The sequence below is a fragment of the Strix uralensis genome, chromosome Z, assembly GCF_047716275.1.
Source record: "Strix uralensis isolate ZFMK-TIS-50842 chromosome Z, bStrUra1, whole genome shotgun sequence".
NCBI classification, from domain to species: Eukaryota; Metazoa; Chordata; class Aves; order Strigiformes; family Strigidae; genus Strix; species Strix uralensis.
In genome coordinates, this window is record NC_134012.1 from 58,651,417 (window position 1) to 58,677,646 (window position 26,230).

Sequence of the window (26,230 nt, forward strand, 5' to 3'; positions counted from 1 at the left end):
GAAAAGTAGGTTAGATTTGAGCTTGACAGTATCAACTCAGTAAAGTAAGAAATGTTTGAATAATCAGGTTAAAAAACCCATTATCTTATAAGCTTCCCATCATTAGTGTTCCTCTAAATTTCTAGGTGATATGAATCAAACTTTTATAAGAATAAACAATTTAAAATACAGCTGGTTTTGAAAATCTTGACATGGAAATGAAAAACTACAAAAAGCTAAGTATTCAGTCCACTTAAGAAAAGTAACACCTTGCCAGTTACATTGACTTAATTTCTATCCCACATGATGGTATATTAGAACCCATTAACAGGAAGAAATCTAGAGACTGCATGCTACAGACAAGAACAGAGATTGACTTATGAATAGAGAATAGCCAAATAATAAAAGTTATGATAAGAATCAGTATTTACAATCTACTGATGCCTCAAAATTTGAAATAACCAGTTACTGTCTTATAAGCTTCAAACTAAAGTTTATTAAGCACAGTAATCCTTAATGATAGATTTATCAAGTTGATTTTAAGATTCTAACAAGATTAACATTTCACATCTTTACTGGTTATCTAGAAAATTCAGATGCACGGTCATAATATTCACATACTAGATTTAAGCAAAAGTTACTGTCTCAGATTACAGACCACTTTTCACAATGGTAATAATGTTAGTGGAGATTCAGACTACAATTAGAGATAAAGTTAGAAGCCTAGAAAGACTAAGCTCATTTTTATAAGAGAAAATACAGATATTCAAATGAAAATTCTAACAACAAAGGAACCATGAAGTAGTGTGCACTTAAGCATTGCTTTCAAAGTGTTTCCAAACAGGAAGTCTTTACAAAAAACAGGTTCTCAAGCAGCAATATCAATATTCCCTTGTAATCCTTTTCCTTCTCTTCTCCTTCATGTTTTTTTTTTTAATTCTATCTCCCATAATTCTGATTACACAGTCTCTGGAACATGAACTGCATCTTATATGACTGTATGGTATCTTCACAATACCAGATAGGTTAAAATCAGCAATTATCTACCCATGTTATCTTCATAGTAAGTTAAGACAAGTTTAGAGAACAGCAGCAAAAGGCTGCTAGGATAATATTAATTTTAAAATAAAAAAGCTTGACATGTATCTCTACTTAATATACAACTAAGAGGAAAAAAAAGCAAATGCCTGAAATGCATAAACACCAAAATAGAAAAACTTACTTAGCATACTATGCAGAGAGATAAGTGGCACAGTGGATGCAAACAAAAGGCATATCAGGGGATGGAAGGGGCATGGGGAAAATTTCAACAGCTAACCTAGGTAAGGAAAGCAAAAGCATTAAAGCTATCCTCAAATGGCAAAGAAAGTCTACATGTAACTTGCCTCCAACCAAGTGTTTATATACAATATATACAAACCTCTCCCAGTGAAGATATCTGAGGGGATATTTTGAAAAAGTTAAAAGATTTTAGTTAAATAAATAGCTAGGCACTGGAGGTTTTGATCATTTTGGACAAGTTTAAGATAATCTGTTAGCACCTACCTAGCACTCCAGTAAGAGAATAAAAGTCCTATCTAAAAAAAAATAGTATGTATGTCTACATGACTGCTCTAGAGACAAGCTTGTATTAAAGCTACATATACACACACATTACATACATTTAACTTTAGAGGACTGAAGACAGCTTCCCCCAAAAGTTCATAAGGACCAAACTTTGCTCATTTTTTCAAAGAATCCAATTAGAACTTTAACACTAGCAGTTAGCATGCTGAATAGTCTGACACCTTTGTGAATAAAGCAAGTTTTATTAGCTTGTCACTTGCTAGAACTAGAGAAATTAAATACTAGCATCAGCAAAAATAGCATTCACTACTTTTTAAATGAATCTTAAATCTTCTGTACGCAGAAACCTTGTGTTACTCGATTTACACACATAGCATCTCTCATATCCATATGTCTTCTTCATTTCATTTGGATTAGTTGACTCTTAATGAATTTTTAAATTATTTCAGGTTGGATACTGAATGTTCATGAGGATAGCAGGATGTCAGTTTCAACTGAATACTCTGGAACTACATATAAATAAAGGAAGCCCTCTTATTACAATGGGAACTTGGAGTTAAGAAAAAACAGTGTCCTAGTTTATTTTCTACTTGAATTTTAAAGACAGTCCAGCATTTATATATTGTGATTTTTAGGCTTTACAAAAACTAAGGTTTTGCTCACAGTGTTTATTGAACCAGCTGTAACTACATTTAATCAGAATTTTCTACTGCTTCTACTACACTTCTACTCAATCATAATTTATTAAGGATTACAATGCTGTAAAAGCACAAAGTAAACAGACAACTTTGCTTACTGCAGCTGAATTAGTGGTATGTGAAAAAGGTCTATAGTTTTAAAGTGACACGACCTCTTTTAACTAGACATAATAGTATTAGCATAATATGCCAGAGTACTAGTTCACTTTTTAAAAAATTTTTTAAAAAGTTTTACCTTTTTAAAAGTGAAAGTTAAAAAAATGAAATGGCATAAAAACTTACTATGTAGTGAAAATACATACATTGCTAAACACTAGCAGACACTAAGTAATACATAGATTATTTACCTTGGTTGTGATGTCAGCTTTATAACTGTCTTGCGCGGCAAAGAATCTTGGAAAGACTGAACATCATCCTACAAGAGAACACCTTTGAATTTGCTTTTGAATACAACTGAACATATATGAACTTTATCTATTATATGAAATTTATGAGGTACAAAATCATGCTAGCCATACCATAAACAGAGCCTATTTTAGCATGTTACACAGGATGAACCACAAAAGTTTATAAACAAAGTACTTCAGACTGACAAAAGAAAAAGGCTCACTTTGACCAACTCATTGAGAAATATCTGCTTTCATTAAATGTCTCTTAGATACCATTATCAAATTGTCACGTTTTCATTTTTACATACAAGACATCATAATCACCACCTTCCTTCAAACTTTGCAAATACTTATTATATTTTATTAAGTTTTGCTATAAATTTACTCTCGGAAACCCTACACTCTATATATTTATCACAATGTTTTACAGTTTTGTCTTCTGTCAGATCTCATTGTTACCTTATATTGTACATAAAGAAGATTTTCAAAAACATAATTTGGGGTGTGTGTATGATTTTTGTGATATAAACTACTCGAAGAATTATCTCACAACATTGATGAATTCTTATTTTTCACAAGTTTCTCTCTTTTCTTAAATACAATGTGAACCAGGGCTTACTTCTACCAGAAAAAGTAGTGACAAGCCATTGTTGTCATTATTGCGTGAGTCTTTAAGAGAACAGCCACACTGTTCACATACTGTTACGTTCCTACCGGTTCCTATAATGGTGACAACTATAGACTTTGCAACTAAAGCACAAAGCTCTCAGTTCCTCAGAATACTCCTCAAAATAATGTTTTTTAAATCAACTTTCACATGAAAGTTTACTTTCTGTACTCAAAGAAATAAAAGTAATATGGTGCAATGGTTGCACAGCTTTACTTTTACAGGTTGGATCATTTAGGGATCTCTAAGTTTCTTCTATTTTTCAGTGTACTGCATTTCAAGTGATGTAGTTTCTGTTTGTTTACTAATGTAGAGACTGTAAAACTTACACATGATGTACAAAGTATTCAGTTATCAGCTAAGAAAACCATGATGCTTTTGTGTGTAACTAATAATTAAGAATAGCAGAAACACAGTGCAAGCAGTATCATTCTGGAATCCTTCTATCCTGTCTCATTTCCAACTTCCTCTTTTCTTGCTTCAAGAAGGGCAATTTTCTCAATTGTACCTACTATCTACTGTAATGCTGCTACAGTCTCTTGCTCTGTTTCTTTGACCATGTGGTTTTTTCCTTCTTCACCCTTCAAAGACAACAGCTGTTTTCAATCTTAAAGTCTTTGTGATTTGTCTTCCTCAACAACTTCTGTATTCATTCTGAATGCCCATCTCTGAGCAATTCTTGATGTCAGCTTCCCCCAGCCATCAAAATACCAAGACAGTATTTCAAAACAAGTGCCTTTGAACTTTCTACTCAAGGTTTCCAAACATTTTTTTGTAAATATCCTGAAGTTAGCATTCTACATACCCCATATTAAAAACCTTTTGTTGTGGTAGCAAAAGAATTGTGGGAATATTGGGTTTGCAATATGCTGCAGTTACTATATATCATACAGATAAATCAATCTAATTCTGCAATCACCTTTTCTTTTTCTGTTTTACATAGATATAATAAATTCATTGAAGTAAGAATTTTTTCATTTCTGCTTTCACAGTGGCAATAGTGGGTTTGACTTTGTATGCTCCTAGGCAATATACCATTTAAACAGCAATTAATACTTCTACAATCCAGTGGCATTAATCCAGACTCATAAAGAACAGAAACAATAAAAGTTTAGTAAAATTTAACACCACAACATCCTCCAATATAATTCAATGAAGAAGGGAAAACTTCATTCCATGAATGATTTCAAAATATTCTTACTTTATGAAGGTGCACATTCATTTTGTTAGCCTTTCTAACCAGAAAAAAAATGACATATTTGTGGAACACATACACATAGCACACAGCCACAGGCACATATATGCAGCATGCACAAATATATTAGTATCAAAGTCATAAAATGCATAAATAACTATTTTAACTATGTGACTGGAAGAGTAATTCAAGGTATGGCACATCTGGCACGTCTAAACTAGCAGAATATATGTCATATTGGCTATGTTAGAAGTGTGAGGTAAAACCATAATAAAGACTGTCTTAATCCTGTTACGTTCATGCACAAAGAAAGCATCTTGTTTCCTCTCTATTCCAGGTGTATGGACTTAGACTTCCTAAGACTACCTAGCTATCACAGCAGAGAGCTTTTGTTCAGGACATGAAGAAACTACAAATTCTGAAAGGAAACAATATAAGCAAGTGTGTTTATTCAAGGTGTTTTTGACTGTAAAATGGATCTCAAAATGCTGTGTGGGGATCTATTGCTGACTTTATCATTGGTAGCTTCCTGTTTCAAATAATTTCAGCTAAGGAAAAAAGCACAAGGTCTTGTCTAGACATGGTCTTGCAAATTCATCTTAGGCTTTTGTTCAGGATGGAAATTTTCCTCTTCCTACATTTGTTAAGTAATAAGTAAAGTCAAATTACAGGACTGCATACCGCTATATATTCTCTTATCATATGCATGTCACTGAAATCACCAAGAAATTTATGCCTACAGGAAAATTACAACACCTGGTTTTACTATGCAATTCACGAAGTGGAACAGAATAAGCCCATTTAACTTTAGATGTGTGGCATTTTTTCAGTGTTAACTGCTGAATTTTTCACTTTTTACTTTCCAATATCTTACCAGTCAATTTCATTCTGCCTTTTCCCAGGCCACTCAAACTGTATTGAAAACACATAGTTCACATTTTAGTTTTGGAGAAAATCAAGAAAGATAGCTTACCATCTTCAGGAATGGAGTTGACATGTCATAATTATAAGCACCTTTATCCTTTAGGATAAGAATATGAGCAGAGTCAATTAACACTTTCTTCAAGTTCATTATTGAATGGAAAAGCCTGTTAAAAATTTTAAAGTCTTCATTAGTTTTCAGATGTTTTTATTCAATGTGATAACATCAAAATTTAAAAAGATTACACAACTCAAAAGTTCTGAGTTACAGAAAAATAAATGTCATTTTTAAGACCAGTATAGCATGAAATTAAGAACAGCTAGTTGCAATGGCTGACCAGACTGCAAAATGCGGAAGTATTCTGAATATCATTATATTCCCACCTTGAATACTGAAAATGAGGTCCATCTGCACCCCACTGTTATACTACAAAATGTATGCCCTCAAAATACCAAGTATTTTTTCAAAATGCTAATCTTAGGAAAGTTTGTGTTTTATGTCTGACTTCCAGTATCTATAGCGGAGGCAAGCCTGAAATGCTGGTCACAAAGTCAAGACTGTGTTTAAGTAGGATTAGAAAAATGATCAGAAACACAAAAGTTTAAATTATCACCATTATTTCCATTGCTTCAACTGACATAAAGTTTACACATTCTTAAATACAGAGAGCCATGTAATTTTATTTCTAAAATGAAAAAGCCTTTATTTTGCTCTCTCATAACTGAGTGCATTGCACGTTTATACCTTGATTATACCTATGCTCTAATAGATAAATTAACAAATTTATGGAATTTAAAAATACTTGTTATAAAATAAGTAGTTTTAACTAACAGTATTTTAGAGGCATTTAAAACGATAACTTAACAGACATGCTCTACCATCAACCATCTACCATCATCTACCTCAAATTTACTAGCGCTTAACATTCTAATATATAACAATTTTCTGAACAAATGCATAATTAAAGCATACCATTTACTCTTCTTCAAAGAAATTCCATGAAGTAGCTAGCAGAGTAATTTGTCAATACTGAGACAGCAACTAGCCACCAGATATAACAGCAATAAACAACATCAGACAAATGAAGCAGAAGATTAGCAACATGAAAAAGATTTCACACACTGAAAAACAGTAGGTTACAGAGGATGTAGTATTTTCCAAGGAATGTAAACTGAAATTAGCATGTCTCTTGATCATCGCTTAGCACAGGCAGATATAAAGTGTTCTTCTATACAACAGTTACTGCATGAAATAATAGCCCTGTTATTAAAGAACTCTCACTATCACGTCTACCTAGCTTCTTTTGAAGCCTCAAAAATTCGGTTTGGACATCAAATTCTTACTTCAGAGGATTAAAAAAATATTTCATAACTGAAGAGCATGGGCAATCAAATCCACTTGTCGAGCAACACTAGTTTCAGTGCCGAGTGTATTGCTAGCTATAGCAAATCTGTATCTCTGAAATACTTTTGCTTTTAAAAAGCAAAAGGAAAGATTTAAGTTTACATATTTATAATAAATTACCTGGTGCCATAATCCACAACTACCCAATCTTTAGATGTTCCTGTAATAGCATCATGATGCTGAAAGAGTCCAAGGTTCCTCCTAGCTTCTGTCAGCAATTTATAGTTATCCACTGAAGGAAATACGCTCATCTTCTCAGATTTACTGGACTGTACCAAAGCCATGGAGTAGAGGATTTCAGCTGCCCTGGAATTGCAGAGAAGAATAAGATATTTATGTAAGTTTAAAAAGCAAAGAGCAACACACATTTTACCTGAGGAATAACTGAAGTTTTTACATCTTTCCTTACACCTAGTTCTGAGAGTTCTCTAAACCCTAATCTTGTACTTTTTAGTCCGTTTCTAGCTTCCAACAGTTAAAAATCACTGCTGCACTTCATCATCAACTGGTTTTACACCTTGTAAGACTCCTGCAAAGCTTCAGTGTAGGAAAATAGAGCTTTAAAATAAAAATATGACAGTACAAAGTAACATACCATTTTCATAAATGTGTGAGGTACACAGATCTTAACTTAATGACAAGGATAGACTGCCCTAGAGGAAACGTACAATTTCCATTTCAAAAAACAACCTACTAAACAAATAAAATTATTGTAAAGAAATATATTAATCTGTACACTCTATGTAATATCTGTTCTGCCGTATGTACATTAGGCAAATTAAATTCTCCTAAATACTTAGGCAGTTCATGCTCGTGCTCACTATACATCCACCTGTACAGTAAGAACACGATTAAAAAACGCTTAGACTGAACAGAATGTAGAGCCCTTCTCTCCTATTTCTTATGCAAAAGTCTAGCACTAAAATAATATTAGGTTCTCATTTGCTTTACAAGAATCTAAATTTGCTTTACAAAAGAGGAACAACTCTCTAATTGCCAGTCATTACGAATATCTGACTAAAAAAGATGTCTGTAAAAATTCTGGGAAACCATCTGTTAACTTTTTTTCCTATCTATCTCATTTTCCTAAAATGTTACAGTTCTGTTTAAGTCTGAAAATGGTCACACTCCTTTTCAAACTTTATTTGCATTTAATGAAGGTTTCTCAAGTGTTTGAATAAACCAAGTTGAAACAGGTTGATGTTACACAAAACAAAATAACATATGCTCTTGAAACAAATGTAAAACTAACTTCTAAGCATGTAAATTTAAAAAAAAATTAGAAAAAAGTAAAATACATTAATTTTTACGTTTACCCAAGCTATCGGGGAATGCATGTGTTCCAATTTAAACTAGGCACAACAACAAATTTTAAAATAATTCTCAACTTAGGTTTTCAGACTGTGCATTAATATTAACTGTTCACATGAAAAATACATTTGGATTCAGTTTAGTCTGTCTTTATGCATCACATAGGTGACAATTATGTAAAAGCTGCAAAAAGCATGTATCAAACTGAAAAAGGTACGCTGTACATGTAATAGCTCAATTAATTTTCATGTTGTCAATATTTGAGGAATAGGATGAGATTTTGCTCTTACAGATAAAATAACTGCTCAGAAGCTATACACAAAATAAAGGTGTTAAAAGTTCTAATTGCTTTTTTTGCTACTAATGTACTTAAGCTTAATGGCTGTGACTTTAATGTTGCTTAGTGAAAATTCCTACATCTACGCATTCCTCCTACTTTGTTCTATTACAGCTTAACTTGAAAGGAAAACAAGTATATTGTAGTTCAAAAGGCATCAGATGCACATTCATCTAGTGGATTATGCCTGTCTGAAATGGTTGGTTTGTTTTTTTTTTTTTTTTAAAAATGGCCTAGTCACTAAACACAAACCAAATTGTAGCTATGAAGTAGAGAACAAAAAAATTTCGTCCTCAAAATACAAGTTAGATCTCCCTCCCCACAATCCACCTCAAATTATTAGGTTTTTTTTAAATAGGGAAGTCCATTATTTATAAACAAGGTAACAACCTTAAAACCAAAAGAAATAACATTAAAATGAAGCTGTATAGTAAATATATTTTCAGTTCATACTGCTTCCAGAACTTCACTTTAAATCCATCCTGTCTACAAGGAACACTTGAAACTCTTTTGCCTTTCAGGGAAATAACTGATTTTGTTTTACAGATCCATTGAGTGCACCAGTCTCTTAGATGCAGAATTTTCCTTTGAAGTCTCAATATTATTCTAAACATTAGAATGGTTCAACAGCCAAAGATGAAAGACACTTGTGAAACCACAAGAAACAAATTAGAGAACACCTCAAATTTTAAGTAAGCATTACCTCTCTCTAATATCTTTCCATAAAAGCTGTATAAAAGCCTTGGTTTTCTCACCTCTATTTCAAATTTCTGCAGATTACCTAAAATAGTTACCACAGATTTTCCACTTTATGGTAATTTGTCACTGTATCTCTACTTGATGGGACACTGCAAATACACCAAAGTTTGCTTTACTGATTGCTCAAAGCCTACACTAGGTTATCCTAGGTCCACTTTATATGTAATCTAAGTAAATAATAATTTTTCCAAGAGCTTCTGAACTCTCAAGATGTGGTCTTTTCTATCCATCTGTACTGTGGCTCTTGTCCTGTTTCTGAATTACTTCAACAATGTTTGTTGCAGACTTAGCATAATTTTTCCTGGATTACATCTGTAAAAAACAAAGGCATTACTAATTCGTCTCCAACTATGATGGTTCTTTGCATCTTTCCCTTACTCCATTAAACAAACTTCTGGTCACTGATTTTATCACCACCAAACTACTTCAATCCATCCATCTCTCACCTAGGATTAAAAAAATCAATTGTGTCTCAAATCAGCATTGATATCACTCTCCATTATAAAATCCTTAAACTTTCCTGCACTTTCTTTAATGCAGAAATCCAAAACTACTTTAAAAACAGGAAAAACCCAAATAACCAACTCTTCTTTCTTAAATGTCCAGCCATCATAGCAGGTCTGGAAGATGAACATTGCTTCTTGGCTATCAAGTAGCAGTGAAGTACTACTTAATCCTGGTACTGCTGGAACTTGAAAGCATTCATCCTTGGTAAAGAATAGACACACATTTAATCCCCGTTCATGGTTCATTCCCAGATACATATATACACACACACACACTAAATAGAAAAATGTAAGTTAGCTCAAAAAGAACTATGCAAAAATTAATCACTAGGCTGGCGCAAGGTTATTATTAATGAAATATGATCACAATTTGTTTCCTCTGACTTTAAAGAAAACCAGAAAGACAAAACCCCAAATTCTGCTGTTCTTACAGCCAATATGCTATCCTTGAAAGTCTCCAAGTCTCTGAAAGCAAAACTACCCAAAAAACCTGATATTAATCTGTCAAGAACACATGTCTACATTTTGTTCTTACATGTTATTCACAGATAATAATGAAGGCTGAAAAACTTCCCAGGTACATTTTTAGAAATGTGCTTTGTTTTAATTCATAAGACTAAAGGTTTAGTTTTGTTCCAAAGATTCTTTACCTGTAAATCTAGCACCTTTTTCAGAAGTAAAGGTAAGTGAAATTCTTACATGAAGGAATATTTTAACAGTGTGAAGTTGTAAATGCTACCTATAAACTTTAAAGCAATTCATATGAAGTTTTCCACAAAGTAATAAAAACCAGAAAAATTATAATAAACACACTTACATTTTTGAGAAAATAGACTATAACTAGGCTAAAATAAAATTCTGGGTGCATTTTAACAAACAGAAAGGAATTTAGGCAAAAGTAGGGAATTCGGTTTATAAGGACATCTGTCCTGTTTTCTGTACATCTTGTCTTTTCCAATAGCAGTATTAAACAAGGTTGTTTTCACTGAAAATCAAAGATTCTTGTGATAAACAAGCTAATGAGAACAGAGCTAATTAGTATTTATAATGTTGATACAATGAGTAAAAAATAAAATGCTTCTAAAAATCATATTCCTAGTCATTCTTGATACTCTATTTGTAAACTACTTCTGAATAGTTGTCAAACTTCCTAACTACTGTTGGCTTTACAAATGCCCTATTTGTAATCTTCTATCATCCTTGGATTTGTACATAAATTAAGCATAACACTTGTAACATTCCAAAGTTCTGATTAAAACACTGTAGGAGTCACTCCTTTGATGGCTTCTCCTTACTACGTTATTTTTACATTCTTCTGCCAAAGGGATTCTAGACTTGTTTTTTGTCATTCCTTTCAGTTTTGGTCTCATTTTTCTTCTCCTTCCCGACAGTCTTTGGCTTCTTTCCTCCCTGCTTTCCCAGATGTGAAACTGTGTGAAACTTGCTGGCCTTCAAAGTTACGTTACAAAGTCTGTTCCCTAACACTTTTCTATTCTCAGGCCCTTGACCTCACTTCTCCTTACACACTTCTTCAGTCTTTCTGCTGCTTTCCTTTAGTCAGTAATTTTCTTGATTTCCTCAGGCTTCTGTATTCTTAGAGTGCAGAGAGAAGGCTAGAAAAAGCCGCTTTCATTACAAGAAAAACATACTACAGATCACAGAGTAGCTGTGTCTCAAGTTTGCAAAGCCTCCACTTTACCAGAGTAAAGACGATTCACTGGAAGAAGCAAAACAAATTCTGCTAGATTACAGGTTTCTCTTCTGAAAGGCACTTGTATCTGCCTCCAAATGCTACTTTCCACACCTCTCTTGCTCCCTCCACTACTGCAGCAGTCATTACAACACACACACACACAAAAAAGTAAGAAATCCTTAAGGAAGGATTTCTCAGCAGTACAGAAGTTCTTCTCTGGCACAAAAAGGTCTGAACAGCATATAGAAGCACTACAGTAGTTGTATTTTAAAGCGTCCTTCCACAACACAAAAAGTGTCATTTGACTGAAGATCCTTGGAAGAATAAGCTTTTGGAAACAGAATTTCCAAGTTTTGGCAATAGGTGAAGTGTCCAGGGTTTACACCATGTGCATCTGTCCCAGATCTCTTTCTGCAGCCTTAAAATATAGTTAAATCGTTTTACAATATGTCTTATCTACTGCTGCTACAAGGGAGAACCACTTAAACATTCCATTACCAAAACTCATCACTAATTTTTTCTTTAAAGACAATGCAAACAATTTTCAGCAGAGCACTACCTTACAATCGGAGATCACATGGCACACAGGATTTCTGACTACTTCTCAACTGCCTCAACCCTTGTAAAATTCACACCTTCGTATTTCTCTCTAGAAGAGAGAAACACTCTCTAAAATTTAGAGTTCACGGTATAGCCATAATGATAGATTGATCTGACAGCTACCCAAATCCAATCCAGAAATAAAAAGTACACTACCTATTTTTCATGGAATCAGGACTTGCTGCTCACTTTAATAGTATTTTAGAACAACTTACTTTTTTGGATGGAAAAAATATTGTTCTATTTCTGTGAGTTTACTAAAAAAACCATACACCAACTAATGCTTGTAACAAGAACTACATTTAAGCTATCCTTATTGTAAGTAAATTTAAACTGTACATTTCAAAATTACTTTTCCATCTGTACAACAGATTTAGAGTACTTATACATTCATCTCTCCTGTGTGCCAAGACATATGTTATGAATTTACTGGATAGCAGTATTTACCGCAAGTAGGATTCCAGGACTCTATCCAGTCGTTTATAGAAGGGTCGTGATGTAAAGTATCCACTCCAGTAATGATGATCTCTGTCTGCATAGGTGAAGAAGTCTCCACTTAAAACAGGGAAAAATGAATTGCTGCTCTTCTCACCCACATTGCTTTCTTTGCGCAGAGCTTCAAAGTAATCCGATAAAGTCCCAAACTGAGCCTGAATGAAAGTTAAAATTACTACAATATAGTTCCATTTTCTTTATTTAGACATATGAAGAGAATGAATATGCTTTGTTTAATATACATTTCAGAAATATGCCATCTTCCAGAAGAATTGTAGCAGAAATCCTATCCTAAAGAGCTTTAAAGTTTCCCTACACACTTTTCAGACAAGCTGAATAGCTCTTCCAAAAGCATTTCAACTCAGTACAAGACAGATGCAGACCTGTTGGAGTGGGTCTAGAGGAGGGCCACAAAAATGATCAGAGAAGTGAAATATCTCTGAGGAAAGGCTGAGACAGTTGGCATAGTTTAGACCGGAGAAGAAAAGGCTCTGGGGAGACCTTATTGTGTCATTTCAATACTTAAAGGGAACTTTTAAGAAAGATGGGGATAGGCTTTTTTGTAGGGCCTATAGTGACAGAACAAGGGATAATAGTTTTAAACTAAAAGAGAGTAGATTTAGACTACATATAAGGAAGAAGTTTTTTACAATGAGGGTGATGAAACACTGGAATAGGTTGCCCAAAGAGTTGGTGGATGCCCCATCCCTGGAAACGTTCAAGGTTGGACAGAGCTCTGAGCAACCTGATCTAGTTGAAGATGTCCCTGTCCATTGCAGGAGGGTTGGACTAGATGACCTTTAAAGGTCCCTTCCAATCCAAACCATTCTATGATTCATGAAATGTAATTATTTTTTTTTTAAGTATAAATTGTTATCTAAAATACAAGCTAAGTCTCAACAAATAAGCAAAGCATTCTTTTGTGTCTTGAGTAAGTCTCTAATACATGAGCTAAGTAATATCTCAGTATTATGTGCATAGATGTCTGGACTAAACAAGAAACAAGAGCATAGTTGTCTTAATCCTGTGTTTTCAAATGCTGTTGTGCTCCAGATCTCGAACATATGCTTAACCCAAGATGACTGTTGATAAAAAAATTAGCATTTGCTTTCAGAAGCTTTTTTTTTTTAAAACTCTGTACACAAAGAAATTGTTTTTAGAGATGCAACATGAGGAGCACAAAAAAATTCATTATATCCTGGTCATTTTTAAAAGTGCTCAGACAAATAAGGTAGTAAGAGCCCTTTACAGAGTAGGCTGAAAAGACAGTACCCTCAAGCTTGAGAGGTATGAAAAAAGGGGGGAATTAAAAAAGGGAAAGGGACTGATGTCACTGTTGCCAGCATTGAGAGATGTTGTTAAAGAAGGCATAGATGACAAGCCTGATTTTGAGTAAGAGTGGAAAAAAAAATAATGGAAGTGGGAAGAACACAGATCACATTACCACAAGTATCCTCATAATAAACTATAATGGTAATTCTTCACATTTAAATGAAGTCACTTTTTTAGGGTTGGTGCGTTTTTTTAAAATTTACCTTTAACAACAAGCATTTGAAGTAGCATGCTACAATTTACAACACCAGAAAACAAGCTTTTAGTAAAAATCTTTTTAAAGTGATTTGGAATATAAGGACTAGTACTGTGACAAATATCTGCTATTTCAACATTAAAAAAACCAAATCTAACAGTATTCACTCTTCAAAATCATTCAGAAGATCCAAGTATCTGTTAGGTGGATACAGTACAGTAACTTGCCACTTTCAATGGCAGTAGAGAAAGAGACATACTGCCATGGAAATCCAAATATTAGAGATCCTTGCCTTATCAGGCACTTCTAGGACACATGGCCTTTGCCCTCACTATCACAGTCACCTACAAGACAGAATGAAGGAGAAAACAAACAAACAAAAAAATCAACAGATGAAAAGAAATTGGGTATAGCTTGTATGATGCTGAGTTACATCTGAAGAAGAAAACCTCACCAGAGAAACCAGCAAAGTTGAAAAAAATACATTCTAACATTGGATGAGTGGAAACAGTGAAACAACCTGGTAAACTCTTCTATCGGCATATAAAAAGTTTCAGTTTAATTTATGCATAGTAGGTGTAAAGGAGATCGCCAAACAGGAGACTAAACTCCCTGAGAGCAAAATAGACATCTATTACAGTACTCTATCACATACTTTTAGGACCATAAAATAGCTGCTGGTGTGAGAATCTCAATGCTAACAGACATATCCACTAGATAAAATATCTCAAATTTGTCTGAAAGGGTCAATCTCTTATAAGATCAAAAAAGCAGAGTATGCAGTACCTTGTGTAAGTAGTAATACCCTTAACATCTCAGCACTTAAGACATGTGAAGTCTTCCTTTATATAATCTAGGCTTTTAGAAAGCTGAGCATGGCCTGTTACTTGCCTGTGGAGTTACAGTCCACTGGAGAAAGTGCAGCAGAGTGTGAAAGTTCTCTACTTAACCTTGCATTTCCAAGGACAAATCACATCAGTCAAAAAAAACCCAAACAACACCTAACAAACAAAACCCAAACAACAAATAAGGGGTGGGGGGTGAGAGAGAAAGAAAAAAAAATCCAGCTACGTAAATATAATTGAAAGGAAACACACTCCAGTGCCAACAGTGCTCCAGCTGAGCAAAGCACCCGAGGTATGAAGTGGATTAATCATAGATTGCTCATCTTTTTGCCTGGGTATTAAGAACCAGAAGAAGGATTGGATACTTCTGTAAGGACTTCAAGGGCTGGTGTGATTCCCAAGGCATTAAGACAGGAGGGCAAGCCAGGGCTAATGAAGTAGACTCTTAGAGTCCTTGACAATGGGCTGAGCAGAACCTTTCAGATAAGGATCTTTCAGATGCCTCAGGACAGGAGTCGTCCTTGAATGACATCAGAGCTAGAGCCTTCAGTTTTCCTCCCAGAGAAAAAAATCATCCAGCCCAGGATAGTAGAAATGGAGGCCTGCACACTATATCCTTTTCTGAGGAGAGTAAAGCTGGTGTAATTTAAAAGATAGGCTTTAAATTTAAAGAGAGTACTCTCCAAGTTTATCTCCCTCCACTAAGATACAGCAGGCATTCACATACATCATGTCACCCACATCCCACAGGAAACAGATGCAAAATCCAGCTCTCAGAGGAGCTGTGTTCCCAAGACATCATCTGCCTTATGCAGAACACAAGTCCAGAAGTCAGCAGGAAGAACTATCACACTACAGGCACTACTTAAATCTGCAATTAGAAGAACATGAGGTGGTCTCAGAAAAGGTGAAGAAAAAAAATGCACAAACAAAACATGGGTTTAAAAAGCCTAAATGTGAGAGCAGCAATAGTGCACTCTCAAGTGATACTCAAGAAAAAACAACGTTGTGTTCCCCTCTTTCTTATTCCCATGCTGAAAGATGATGAAGAGATGCCTGAAGACAGAGAACATCTATAGTACATGAAGTCTCCAAAGCACTCAGCTTACACATTAGAATGTATTAATGTGCATATTAACACTCAAACATAATGATTGATTTAAAGTGATATCTCATCCAATAATTGTGCTAGTATATTCACTCCTTTTGTGGCCAGGTCAATCTCTTAGGATTTTACTGTATTCAACAGATTGTGCCAGCAATGGCACCTCTTAGGATTTTTTGTTTGTTTCTTTTGGGACATAAAACCAAGAGGTCTCAAGCACAGCAAGAAAGTTCGCTCAAATTTCTAATAAGAAAATACAGCAGTTCTAAATAACAAAGCCTGCAAGCCTTAAATAACAATGTCTGAAGCCTGTGAAAACAACAGTACTATGAAAACAACCTTAATAGCTGTTCTCTAAAATAGTCTAGTTTGGATACTATTTATAGTTTTCAAGCAGGTGTTATTAATAGCAAAGTTTTCATTTTAGAGGGAGAGAAGGTGGTAAAGGTAAAAAAAAAAATGTAATCTGCCAAGACAAATCAATCTGTTGTTAGAGTACATAAAGCTCCACAGTTTCAAAAAAACCCAGCAAAAACCTACAACTTTTTTCCATGTAGAATCTCAAGATTCCGAGAAATACTGTTTTCTCCACAAACCAGAGAAAGTGTTGCATTTACCTTCACATGCCACTCAGGATGAGAGTTCATATAATCAAACAGCTTCTGATAATTCTGGTACTGCTGATCCCATTCTGAGCTCTCAGCATAACGGAAATCATCCCCTAGTGGAGCCAACAGAACTTTAGTACGGAAAAGCTTTGACTTCTTTCTGTATTGATCTAAAATCATCCAAGCCCTTGAGGGAGAAAAAAAGAAATCAATTTAGAAAACAGAAGAATAAGGGTCAGCATTTGACGAAACAATTCTTGTTGTGCATTACAGTGACCCTAAACGAGACAAGACATAGAAAACTCTGCTATCTCATTTTGCAACAAAAAAGCTGGATGCAATCCCCCCCCACTGGGACACATCACATTCAACCTACTATTGTTGCAAACACTATGCTAACTAATTTCTCCCAATAAGCTTATCAAGGTCCATCTCAAACAGTAGGGCAGTCTGCATCAATTTGTTCCTGTGCTTAAACTAACCTTCAGTTTAAATTATGTTTACCTGCTTTATATTTAGATAACAATCCTAATCCTCTCCAGCTCTAATTTACAATAATAAGCAAGCTCTTCTCATCCCCTCTGGTAATTCCCTTGGATACCTTGCTTCATATCTTCATGTCCTTGACAGAAAAGCTGTCTACAAATTAAACTTTGAGGAACTCCAGCCTTGGGGAAAAAAAAAAATTCCGGAAGAATTTAATTACTAATAGTCACTGTTCCCCCTTCAGCCAGCTTCTTGCCTGTCTTAGAGCCAGCCCTCTTAAGCTTTAAGCACATGTCCTGAAAAATTAAATCCACTGCTTTTCTGCTTTTGACCTTTAAAAAAAACCCCAAACAAAATACCCACACATGCACACACAGAAAAAAGGCAGTAAAATTATCCTTTGGCACTTACTAACTCTTTGGCAGGTAAAATACCAGTTCTGTCATTAAGCAGCAATGTATTAAAAGCTACAAGTCTAATATCTGTGTTACTGGAAAGGTCCATTTCCCTCTCTCTCCCTCCCAATCACAATCAAAATCTTCAGATGCTGATCCTCTCTAATTAAAATTATGGAAATAATTTTAGTAGGGAGCATAAACCATAGTAACATATTTAAGAAAACATGAATATAAATTACAAAGTTTTAAAGAGGAAATAGCAGCAAGATCCAGATTCTAATAAGCTTTTTGTTTCCGCTAGTATTTTTAATAGATGGCCTACTGAAATCTACTTTCAACTCATATTCTTAAACATCTGTTATATAAACATCTATGTGAGAACTGAATCTAGTCCAGTATACTTGAAACCCATATTTCTTTGACCAGCAAGTCAGGGTTTATTTATGAGATTATAAAAGTATTGAGTGAACACGAGGTTTGACTGTATATGGGAGTGAGAAAGGGTGCACAACAATATATTTAGTTAAGGATCTATGTAATTCTGCTGAGACTAGAATAGACCCAGCTAGCAGCTTTCTCCACTTCTCTGTCTATAGTTTGATTATACGTCAGATTACCAAGTATTTATGCTTGGAATCAATGCTTTCTGTGACTTCCAACAGGTTGCCAATTTGAACAGAAAGACTTCCTCTCCAAACAACTAACAGAACAATTGGCATAACACAAGACTTTGCAATTCTACCTTCTAAGAAGACAGCCTAAATCAACTTTTCCACATGCAGCCTACAGTTGGAAACAAATGTTTTTTTAGAGCCTCCTGAAAAATACAGAACTTCAGGAAAGGTTATACTTAACAGGATATTTGACTTTGACAGCTGTCTTCAAAGTCCTGTTCTATTTTCTTTCCAAATCTATGTCAAAATTCACCAGTATTGTTGTTCTCCCTTTCTTCAAAGTACTCACAATTGTGATTAGGTGTTTTTAAGGGGGCAGCAGGATCTTCCTCCATTGCAAACCAGTTTCAATTGCAAAAACACCAAAGAAAAGTTACATGTCTCAAGTCAGGTATATCCTCTTAAATTTCTCTCAAATAACTTCCTAAATCACTGTTTCATACAGGAGTGAGAAAGAGTCAGCAGAAAGCTCCAGACAGAATTTGCTGAAGACGGAAAATACTTCTGGAGAGAAAAAAACAGATTCCACTGAGCCTCACCAATGCTTTCCCCTTCTGATTCCTCAGCAAGACAGCATTAGACACACTTTTATGTATGTTTATCCTGCCTACCTAAATGAAAATTTGAAAACCAAAAAGATCAGTCATTATAAACTATTTGTAGCACCAAAATCACTGACACAGCATATCAGCAGTAAGTCCATTTTAATGGCTTTAAAAAAACAAATAAATTTTTGGTTTCATACAATCAAAAGTTCTTGGAATTGTACACTAGACACGCTACATACTTCTCAATATTCACAGTAACCCTAAATGAACTGTTAGTTGGCAACACTGAAGTATATCAACATTGTCAGTAACAGCCTCAAGAATATTTTCCACCTTTCTTTGGGAAGCTTTAAGATTGCCATTGAATGCTTAAAACCTTTCACAAATGCAGAAAACCCTTTCATACTCCAAGTGTGTTCTTTTAATGCAAAAAATCCAAGTACTTAGCTAAAACATATCAAAACAATTAACGTCGCTGGTTTTGCACCTTCCTATATCAAAGGAGGAGGAGCAGTAGCCACTTAAGACTCTGTGGGAATCACAAGAAATTTTGCAGCAGCTATAGCAAGTCCTATGTGACAGTTTTGACAGCGGTCATGGCTTCACAGTCCCTACTACTTCAGCCCATACAGCACATGAAGCATTAGGGACTCACTCTTTGCACAATTATCTCAACTAGAAAACAAAACCATTTGGTGGATTGGCAATTTTCTAGTCCAGCTATTTTGTGGAGGAGATGGCTAAGCAGACAAGATGAGTACTTTCCATGAGAGTGATCTCAGATTCTTGAGGTCAGCAATCACAAATGTTAACCACCAGTGCCACATCAGCAATGTAATTCTGAATGCCAGGAGCATGTTGTGCAATGTGACCAACCATAAAGCTCAAGGGTAAAATTGGGCTCTTGAACAGCAGGGGCTGAAGGGCAGAGTCCATTTTCTACTCTGAAGCACATAACTTGCAGTACAAACAACACCACAACTCATTCCCATTCAAGGAACAAAAAACAGCTGTTTTTTCTAGCTAGTGTGAAAAGCTAGAATTTCAGCATTAGAACATATGGATGAGGATGCAGCTGCAAAACAGGGCAAGTGCAACAGCAATCTTTATAAGCTAAGCTGTTATGAAGTGTAATTAAACAAGTACAGGCTTTCAATTAGGCTGCTATTTCATTTCTTCCTACCAAATCACAACTAAAGAGCAAGGCAATGATAAATCCAACAGCTACTAGTCTTAAGTTTTCAATCAGTATCTCTTCAGTATATATGTATGGCCGTAATAGTATTGAAATCAAAAGCAACAGTCCCAGCTGAGTATTCAAGATCTGTGTTTTACTAATTCTGTCTGCAGCTTTAGCTCTGAAGAAAGGTCAGTGATCTAAACCTTTGCTCTAAATTAATCAAGTGTGTATCAAACACTTTTTTCAGATCCATGTAGTGTAGATCCGTATTTTTCTAGTCTTAAAAAACAAAGCAATCAGAAATGAGAGACAGATTAATTAGTGCGCTACAAACCTTTAACCTTGGAAAGCTTATGATGTAAAGATAGGTTTTCTAATTACTTCTCGATCTTGTACATCTCCTCGTCGTAACTGTAAAACTTGTGTTGTTATGGAGGTCAGATCAAAGAAGTTTTTGATTGCCTACAATATTCCGACTTTTCATAAAACATGAGTAGTGTTTTTAGCATCCTACAGCAAAACACTACTTCCTATGTTTTAGTGGATTTATTTGAAACTACACTCTCAAAGTATGGTTCCTGTGTTCCTTCCAGTGTTTCAAATGTAAGTAATGGAGGTTCACAACCCAAAGACCGTGTATTAGTTTGACTTTTCGCTTGTTAGGTATGATCTACCATACTGATGTTTCAGGTCCCTATTAGACACCAAAACTGTTTTTAGCTACCAAAAGCTGATGCAAAAGATTAAGTTTCCCTCTACAACTACCTGAAAGGAGGTTGCAGAGAGCTGGAGATGAGTCTCTTGAACCAAGAAAAAAGTGATAGGACAAGAGGTAATGGCCTCAAGTTGCGCCAGGGAAGGTTTAGTCTAGATATTAGGAAGCATTTCTTTAAGAACGGGTTGTTAGGCGTTGGAATGGGCTGCCCAGGGAGGTGGTGGAGTCCCCATCCCTGGAGGTCTTTTCCAACCTTGATGATTCTGTGAAGTTTCAAAGACCATATTGAGATGATGACCTCTAACTTGATCATACATTCACTACATACCTACCCTAATTCTTTTATTCTTTGATTTCATATGACATGGTGAAAGAACCATTTTTTTTACAAAGTCTAACTTAGATTGTTATGCAAAAGTTGCATCTTGAAGTGCAGGGATATGTTAAGTACCTAAAGGGAGCCAACAAGAAAGCTGGAGAGGGACATTTTACAAGGGTATGTAGTGACAGGACAAAGGGTAACAGTTTTAAACTGAAAGAGGATACATTTAGATTAGATATAAGGAAGAAACTCTTTACTGTGAGGGTGGTGAGACACTGGAACAGGTTGCCCAGAGCAGCTGTGGATGCCCCTTCCCTGGAAGTGTTCCAGGCCAGGTTGGAAGGGGCTTTGAGCAACCTGGTCTAGTGGAAGGTCTCCCTGCCCATGGCAGGGGGGTTGAAACTAGATGATCTTCAAGGTCCCTTCCAACACAAACCATTCTACTATTCTTTGAAGCTCTAATTAAAACCCAAAATCCTTAAAAAGCATTCCAAGCAGGCTCTCTGCATTATATTTAGAGCCTGTATGTTCCAGGTATTTGTTTGTAGAAGAGTAACAGCTTGTTTAACATTTGTCTCAGCTAATGGGATATATATTCAAGATTTCTCTTTTTACAACTTTGATTTAAAGACATATGAGCTTCCCTTCACATTTGATAAGCACTGGGTGTGTCATAATGATTCTTCTTAATAGAATAGCTTATGTTCTTAGCTAATACTCTGCTTTTCTCCTGTCACGTTCAGCTTTAATTTTTCTACTTTTAAAGAAAATAAATTCTTCCTATCATTACAATTTCTACCTTAAAATATGACAATTGTGATATATTCTGTTTTATTTTGGTTCTATCTTCAATGAAATTTTGTAACTCAGTTTTACTGACAAAGTGCTCAGGATGTTTGGCAAAATTTGTACTCAGAAGAAGGACATGCAGACAATCAATGGATCATCATCACCAAGACTAGAACCTAGAAGTCACCCTGCTATCCTTAATACATTTGTTATACTCAGCAATTTTCAGGAGCAATTTTCCCAGGACAAGTTTATTTTAAGAACTATATAAATTCACCAAGCTATGCTATATATAAACTTTGACCAGCATAAATTATTTTTTCTTTTGAAGTTATTCCCTTACAGTAAAAACTGTACCTGTGTTGAACGTTTCCAGCATGAATAGCTTCTGGAGGAACTCTCCATGGACAGCTTACTCTTCCTCCAGGAAGACGTTTGAAATCAAACTGGCAGCAGATTTTCGGATCTGGACCACAAGTATGAGGAACATCATAGCTATAGAAAGGCATCATATGACAAAGGATATCTGTACTGGATCCCAAATCTGGAATTAAATACATAGAGCACACCACTAAATCAGTTCCATGTTCTTAATCCAGGAATTGTATCAAAAACATCAGATCAAGACAATTCCTAGCTTTGAATATCCATACCTGGAGTCTAACTTTGTATGTACCTTAATATAGAGTCTAAACGCAGAGATACAATCAAGACTGGAATGTTGCAATCAGGCACCAGTTGATTGAGAATGATAGGAACAAAATGCCTGGGTTTTTTTACTCAGATAAATCTCATTATTTCCAGAATTTTAGAGGTGAACAAAACAGATCTTTTATACTTCGAATGAATCAAAACCAAACAAACAAAAAACCAAAACAAGAAAACCTAAAACAAAGTCAAATCAAAACTCAACCACCCTGCTGTCATTACCTCATTAGAAAAACACTTGAATTGGTTAGCCTTAGCAATATCTTAATTTCTTGAACACATAACTTCAATACATTAACAATAGTCTATATACTTGTAGATAGATTCTGTGTGCTTGTACATAAATTACATATAATTCCATGCACCTTGCTATCCGAACTTTTTCATCTAGTCAGTCCATCCCTTAAAGTTTAACCCACCAGGAGCAGAGATCTACACACATTTTCTCCAGTCTCAAAAGGTCTTTCAAAATTTACCTTTAAAAAGAACCTTAAGTTCTCATAGAATGTAGGAGAACCTTAAGTTTACTTTCTGCTAAAACCCCTAAATGTCAAATACCTCTTTCCAGCACTAACAAATTGTAATTTTATGCTGAAAAAAAGGTATGAGTGCTTGTAGATGTGCCATAGAACCTGGCTCCTAAGTATGTGAAAAATACATATGAAAATACTCTTCAAAACCTTAACAGCATAAGTCTTCATGGTTTCAATCCAGACCTTTTGTTTAAAAACTCCTATTTTACTACTACTTACTTATAACTAAAAGGCAATATTCCACAAATAGATGCATTTACTTTTCAACTACAGGAGTTCTCTATCTCAGGTACATCTACACATTATGCCATCTACACATTACCACATCTACGTATTATGCCATGTGATTGTGCAGTGATCTTTGATATGTGATCTGTTTTGAAAAGCCTTCTTTTGAAGACCAAACACTAGACCATATTGTACATGTGATATACACATGCAACTACTTAGGAAAAAGGCCTGTCAATTGAGCATTCTGTACAATGAGTGGCATACACCAACATTCAAAGAAAATCTCTGAAGCGCTCGTATCTGACAAATTCTTTCACAGTAGTATGTTTTCCTCAAGTCAAGCTTACTTGTGCAGCAGATCGCTTTTTCTGAATACCCTCCTTCCTAGAATTTCTGATTAAAAACACAGAGGAACTAAAAAGCTTCAAAATCACCACCACGTTGAATTATAAGTACTAAATACGTTTGTTTGACCCTGTATTGATAAAGCAGTGGCATATTACCTTTAAAAAACAGAAAGACCAAAACTTCAACTACGTACATTCATCATACAGCTTATTGGCATGCGGTACAGTACAAAGCAAAGCAAAATAATCATAAAGAAAGATACATTCATTTACAGAGACATCAGTTTGCTAATGTATAATCACTTCATTACTGAAGAAAAATTTCATACTCTATACTGTATAAATAATCTCAAAAAAGCAATTGTATTTATTCTAAGACTAAGGTTTTAGATGAGAATTTCATTGCAAATTAAAACGGTGAAATGCTTTTAATCTACTTTTCTGACTAAAGATAACCTATAAATTTCAAGTCCACAAAAGCTACTCTAACTAATGACAGTAATTTGTCACACCAGCTGGTTGCTTGAAAGTTTTTTCCATAGTAAGAAAGCAAAAAAACAGACTGAAATAAATATTCACTTTTGACTTCCTCCCCTCCAGCCAAAAGAGACATTCCTTCTCCTCCACTTTATTTTCACATACTAGGAGTAGGAAGAAGAAAACAAATAAGTGAGAAAAGGAAAAAAAATATTCCACCCCATTTACTTTTTTTATAAATACTTGGTAAGCAATGTGGGAGAAGGGAAATAAGAGGAAGTAAAAGCACAAACGAATGTGAAGAAATAGGAAGATGAGAGGAACAATGACAATAATACCGTTTTTATATTTAACCCCTTTCCTAACACACAGGTACTCACATTCCATTTCTGTCATTTAAAAAAAATGACAAAATCCCCAAAACTTAACCTAGATGAAAGACCTGAACAGAACTGCAAGTCTAAAGTTTTCAAGTCAAGACTAACTTCTCTAAATAACCTCTCCTGTAACAATTTCCATAGTATTTATTCAACTTCTCCCCATATTTTACCTGTGTAAATTAACAAAATAAATTGACATCAAGGAAAAACACATACCCCAGTTCTGTCTCCAAAAAAATTCGAGTGTCTTCTGTGTTGCAAAATGTTTTTTAACTGAGTAATGAACTCTCTGTATAAGCATATTTGAAAATCCTGCACGTTTCAGAAGGTAGGCCATTGTTGGTGAATGCCCAAAAGGATCAATTGCCCAACCAGACTTTGGTTTTACTCCTGTTGACAAAAGAAAAAAGTAAAAAGGGAAGAAAGTTTTACTTTTAACTTGAAGAAAGCTATACCAATAATTCAAATCACAGCACTAAAGATAAAATTTCCAAGAAGATTAAAATACACAACTGAGTATTAAACTTCCTGCAGAACACTCCCTGGAATTAACAAGCTAGAATTAAACAGATAATCAATTAACAACAACAACAAAAAAATCAAATGTCTTAGAGGCAAGGCATTCTGTCTAACTACATAAAACCCCGGAGATTAGTACTCTACGTTGATACACTATTTCAACTGTGTATCAAATATCTTTACATGGAATCATAATGAAATACATCTCCTTTTCAACTTTTAAGTAGTTCACAGATGTTGCAATTAGAAAGAAAAGCTGAAAAAAATGAACAGATGGTGAAGGATTGATGTCGTAGCTTGATGAAGTTTCACTGTTATTTAATTAATGTTAACCTTTGTCAGCTTTAGAACTAACTTTTCTTTTGAATTATTTGGTTGATAATCATTAGAATCATGTTGATTAATACTGTCTTTTCACTGAAATACATACTAGCAAATAAAGAAGCTGTATCTAACTCTTGTTTAACTGAATCTTCAACACAGTTCCTTAGGCACATTTTTTGTCTGACAAAAAAAAAAATAGTAGGGCATGCATTATCCTTTTATTAGGCCTTCCCTCTCAGTCATCTCTTATGTCAAGCTACGCTCATGGAAATTCCAATCTAAGGAAAACAGTGACATGGTTTGAGTCTCTGCTCCAGCATACCTCCCCCTCTCCTCCTCGGTTTTTCCACTGACCTCAATGTTTGCACAGATGTTCTCTGCGCAACTTCTCCTCATAACTCTCACAACTCCTACCAGGTTCCCCTTCTTACATTATCGCAGAGGTGCAGATAATTGGCCTGACCTTGGTGCAAAGGGGAGGTCTGACTCAGAACCAGGGGAGCTTCGAGAAGCTTCTCACAGGGGCCACTGGTGTAGCCCCCTCCCCTGCTACTAAGAAATCCCCACCACTCACTCAAACCAGGACATTCCACTCCTCACCTCTGTGAATCACGTAATTAAGAAATTACATTAAAACCCACATTCACTACACAAGACAATACAACATCAACACACTAACAAGAAACTAACAAAACAAAAAAACTTCCCCCCACCAAAATAGAAATAACATTATGACAAGACCAAGTCACAATACACAATATCCACCCCTCGTCCCTCCAACACACAAAAAAACCTTCCCCACAGCTGTAACAGAAATTCCAAAGATCATTACTCCAGTGAATTTTAGTCGTGTTTTGCCTGTTACCACTCCCAATTCCTATCCTTATTAGCTCATATTCTTCTGCCCCACATTGGGCACCAAAAAGGACTGTCATAGTTTGAGTTCAGAGGGCAACTGAGCATCATACAACCGCTCACTCCCCCCTTCCCCT

General features: G+C 35.1%; 1 protein-coding gene across 7 annotated transcripts in view; it reads right to left on the bottom strand.

Annotated features, from left to right (window-relative positions):
• MAN2A1 (mannosidase alpha class 2A member 1) overlaps positions 1-26,230 on the bottom strand; it is a 126,664-nt gene that overhangs the window by 61,295 nt on the left and 39,139 nt on the right. For all 7 annotated transcript variants that reach the window (XR_012626951.1, XR_012626953.1, XR_012626950.1 and 4 more), the window contains exons 6-12: positions 24,612-24,785; positions 22,077-22,263; positions 16,617-16,794; positions 12,474-12,676; positions 6,941-7,126; positions 5,468-5,582; positions 2,591-2,658 (exon numbers count right to left, since the gene is read on the bottom strand). Coding sequence is in view for 3 of the 7 variants with exons in the window: in XM_074854983.1 (XP_074711084.1) it covers positions 2,591-2,658; positions 5,468-5,582; positions 6,941-7,126; positions 12,474-12,676; positions 16,617-16,794; positions 22,077-22,263; positions 24,612-24,785 (1,111 nt within the window). In the remaining 4 variants the exon portion in view is untranslated. The remainder of the gene's footprint in view (positions 1-2,590; positions 2,659-5,467; positions 5,583-6,940; positions 7,127-12,473; positions 12,677-16,616; positions 16,795-22,076; positions 22,264-24,611; positions 24,786-26,230) is intronic.